The sequence below is a fragment of the Polistes canadensis genome, unplaced genomic scaffold (assembly GCF_001313835.1).
Source record: "Polistes canadensis isolate GaletaPanama2010 unplaced genomic scaffold, ASM131383v1 scaffold_189, whole genome shotgun sequence".
Taxonomy (NCBI): domain Eukaryota; kingdom Metazoa; phylum Arthropoda; class Insecta; order Hymenoptera; family Vespidae; genus Polistes; species Polistes canadensis.
The window spans coordinates 34,985-38,201 of NW_014569736.1; the positions used below are offsets into that span (position 1 = coordinate 34,985).

Consider the following 3,217-nt stretch of genomic DNA (forward strand, 5'->3'; position numbering starts at 1 on the left):
TTATAATGTATGACTCTAAAATAATATGTATTGACGCGTGAACTAGGTGATCGAGTTGCTGAGGAAGTCCCCAGTAAGGGACGAAACGTTCAACAAGATCAAATAAATTTGTTCATCAAAATTTATTAACTGTCTTCAATTTTCCCTTTGAAACTCATATATATTAATTTACTGTTGGGACAAGAATATTGATTATTAAATTGTTTTAAATGTGTAAATAAAATAAAAGAAATTCAATTTTCTTTGATTGTTATATTGAAATATGTTTTTATGAAAGTGCATACGTTCTCGGAATAGATCGAATTCCTATGTCGGTGCATCTCAATGTCTCTGCCGTAGTCAAAGGGTTAAAACATTTTGACTGGCACACTCAAAAATCACGTATTTCATTTAATATGTTATTGTATAATAGTATTGCTTTTTTTTTCTTTATTTTCAACGTTGCAATAAAAAACTTGTAATTGTTTGATCTTTAAAAAATCTATTAAAGTGTACAACAACTTTTATTGAAACAATTATTTGTTTGTCGTCGTTCAAAAATAAAATTATTAATAAATGTATCATAGGGAAGTTGGACAGGTTAAAAATTAAGAAAGTTATTTCGTTCTAATAAGATAGAACGTGAGTTTCGTTCCTACATCGTGACTTCTTCAGCAACTGAAATTTTATTATGACTTTTTTGCGAAAAATACATATTATAAAACATTAAAAGATTTAATATTACCTCGATCGTTAATATTCAGAGTCTTTTACATATTATTACGAAGACATACATTCTTATATTTAAAAAAATAAACTGCATTTAACATTTACAAATCGTTATATCCTAAAAATTGTTATAATCAAACACGTAATCACAAAAAAATACTGATTCAATTTAGACTAGTATTCATTTTTAACCTATCCAACTTTCCTGTGACACATTTATTAATAATTTGATTGAAACTTTTTAAAATTGTAAGTAATTTAAACGATCAGGTGAGGGTCATCAATGATCATCTGTCAGAAAATAAATTATAATTCGTAATGTGTGATCAATGGTGGCAGTCAAAGTGTTAAGAAAGATAAAAGATAAATATTAATATATATATATAAATCTCAAATCCATAATTGTATAATTATTTAAGTTTTCGTTCGATGGTTCGATGTGTCTGTCATGTTTCAATGTATGTATCTCAATACTTGTTCCACTCACGGCACCGAGTGTGTGCCGTCGTATCGCTGTTCGATGCTGTCCTGCCTGACACCCTATAAAAAAATCCTCGTGGATATTTTTGCTGTCTTCTTTCCTGCATCATCTTTGTGCACTGCGTCTTGTTGCCGCACGACTTCTTCTTCTTCTACTACTACTACTACTACTACTACTACTACTACTTCTACTTATCCACATCTGACTACAGATTTAAAGGGTGAGTTTATCGTTTATTTCTTGTCATTCATTCATACGTTTGTTCGTTCATTCATTTCTTCACGAATTTATATATATATATATATATGTCTATAAATATTTATTATTAGATGATATATTTTTAGTTACGTCATAGACGATCAAATCCTTTACACGAGTGTATCATAATTATTTGGCTTTTTTCTAATATTTCAATGCATTATTTTATTAATTCTAATTATTATTACTTTCTTTTTGTTTTCTATTTTCTTAGAGTGCACTTTAGTATCACGAATTAAGGAAAAATGCTTGTCGTTAATATATATATTATATTATATTATGTTAATGATTTTTATTACAGATATAATCATTAACGAAGATAATAATTGTACGCCGAACGCTAACTGACGAGGTTTTGTTTTTTTTTTTTTATTTGATAATGAAAATTGTCGAGAACATTAGAAGGACGATGATTTTGTTTAATATATTACGACTGTGTGTGTGTGGGTGTGTCAAAAATTCTATGATACTTTTTATTCTCATGAAACGTTAATTGCAAAATCATCGTCGTCGTCGTCGTCGTCGTTTATGTCTACGTCTACGTCTACGTCGTTGACATATTTTCTTTACGAGAACGTAAAGATTAAGAAACACGACTGAACAGAGACGACATTCTCGCATTAAAAGTAAAGTAGGAAAGGGAAGGAGCAGCAATGAAATTTAATCGGCCATCGATAATTGTTACAGGATAGTCAAGGGTTTTCCACCGGTATCACCTTTCATCGGGGTTTCACCTACTTTGTGTTACCTTTTGAAAGAAAAAAAACCCCTTTGCTGTCTGCAATTAGCTCAGGTATTATTATTATTCTCACTAAAATTCATTTGATTGTATATTTAATAAAAAAAAACAAAAAAAATGGTTTATTATAAGAGTAATATATAATATATTTATTGAAATAAAACAAACACACAACATAAAATAAATTCTCGTGTAAGTAATAATTAAATGTTTTCGATGCACTCTCCCCACCCTCATACAGGTTTGCGAACATTGCACCTATAGAAACGCTAAAGAATATAACTGGCAGAACAAAACGATCATTCTCGCCGCCGATTACGCGAGTAATGGAATTTACAACTTTATAATTCCTCTGCGAGCTCATTTCAGGTAAAATATAACTTTTAATTACGATTATTAAAACCTTTCAAGCAATCTTTCGATTAATCGTTCAGACGTTTTTAATTTAATTGTAAAAAAATAAAAATATCTAATGTACTTCTATAAAATATGTTTCACTGTAATTCCGAAAAATCTTCTTTTTAAAACTAAATTACGTGTTTACCTTTACTTTATTATTTTAGATCTAAAACATCTTTAAATCCGATAATACTTCTTTTGGAGAGAAGACCTGAAATAGCTTTTTTGGATGCTGTGTCGTATTTCCCTTTGGTATATTGGATGTTGGGATCGATCGATTGTTTGGATGATTTACTTCGTGCCGGCATCACATTGGCGGAAAATGTTGTCGTAGTGAACAAAGAATTAAGCAATTCTGCGGAGGAAGATACTTTGGCAGATTGCAATACCATCGTTGCAGTTCAAACGATGTTCAAGTCGGTATTCTTATCATTAATTTTATTCAATGAAACAAACAAATGGATCGTTTATTTAGAAAGTGCACCCTAAATCCATATACAATCCATAAATATATTTATATTATTTTATTGAAATTCGTTTACATATAAAGGAAATATTTAAATAATAAAATTGCATATAGATAATTTAATAGAAACATTTGCCATACTTGAAATAATTCAAATATATATATA

At 29.2% G+C, this 3,217-nt stretch overlaps 1 protein-coding gene across 1 annotated transcript in view; it reads left to right on the top strand.

Annotated features, from left to right (window-relative positions):
* Positions 1-3,217, top strand: part of LOC106789534 (potassium channel subfamily T member 2) — a 34,412-nt gene that overhangs the window by 24,313 nt on the left and 6,882 nt on the right. Inside the window, exons 16-19 of the mRNA XM_014753832.1 lie at positions 1,401-1,409; positions 2,135-2,240; positions 2,428-2,555; positions 2,750-3,001. Coding sequence (XP_014609318.1) covers positions 1,401-1,409; positions 2,135-2,240; positions 2,428-2,555; positions 2,750-3,001 — 495 coding nt within the window. The remainder of the gene's footprint in view (positions 1-1,400; positions 1,410-2,134; positions 2,241-2,427; positions 2,556-2,749; positions 3,002-3,217) is intronic.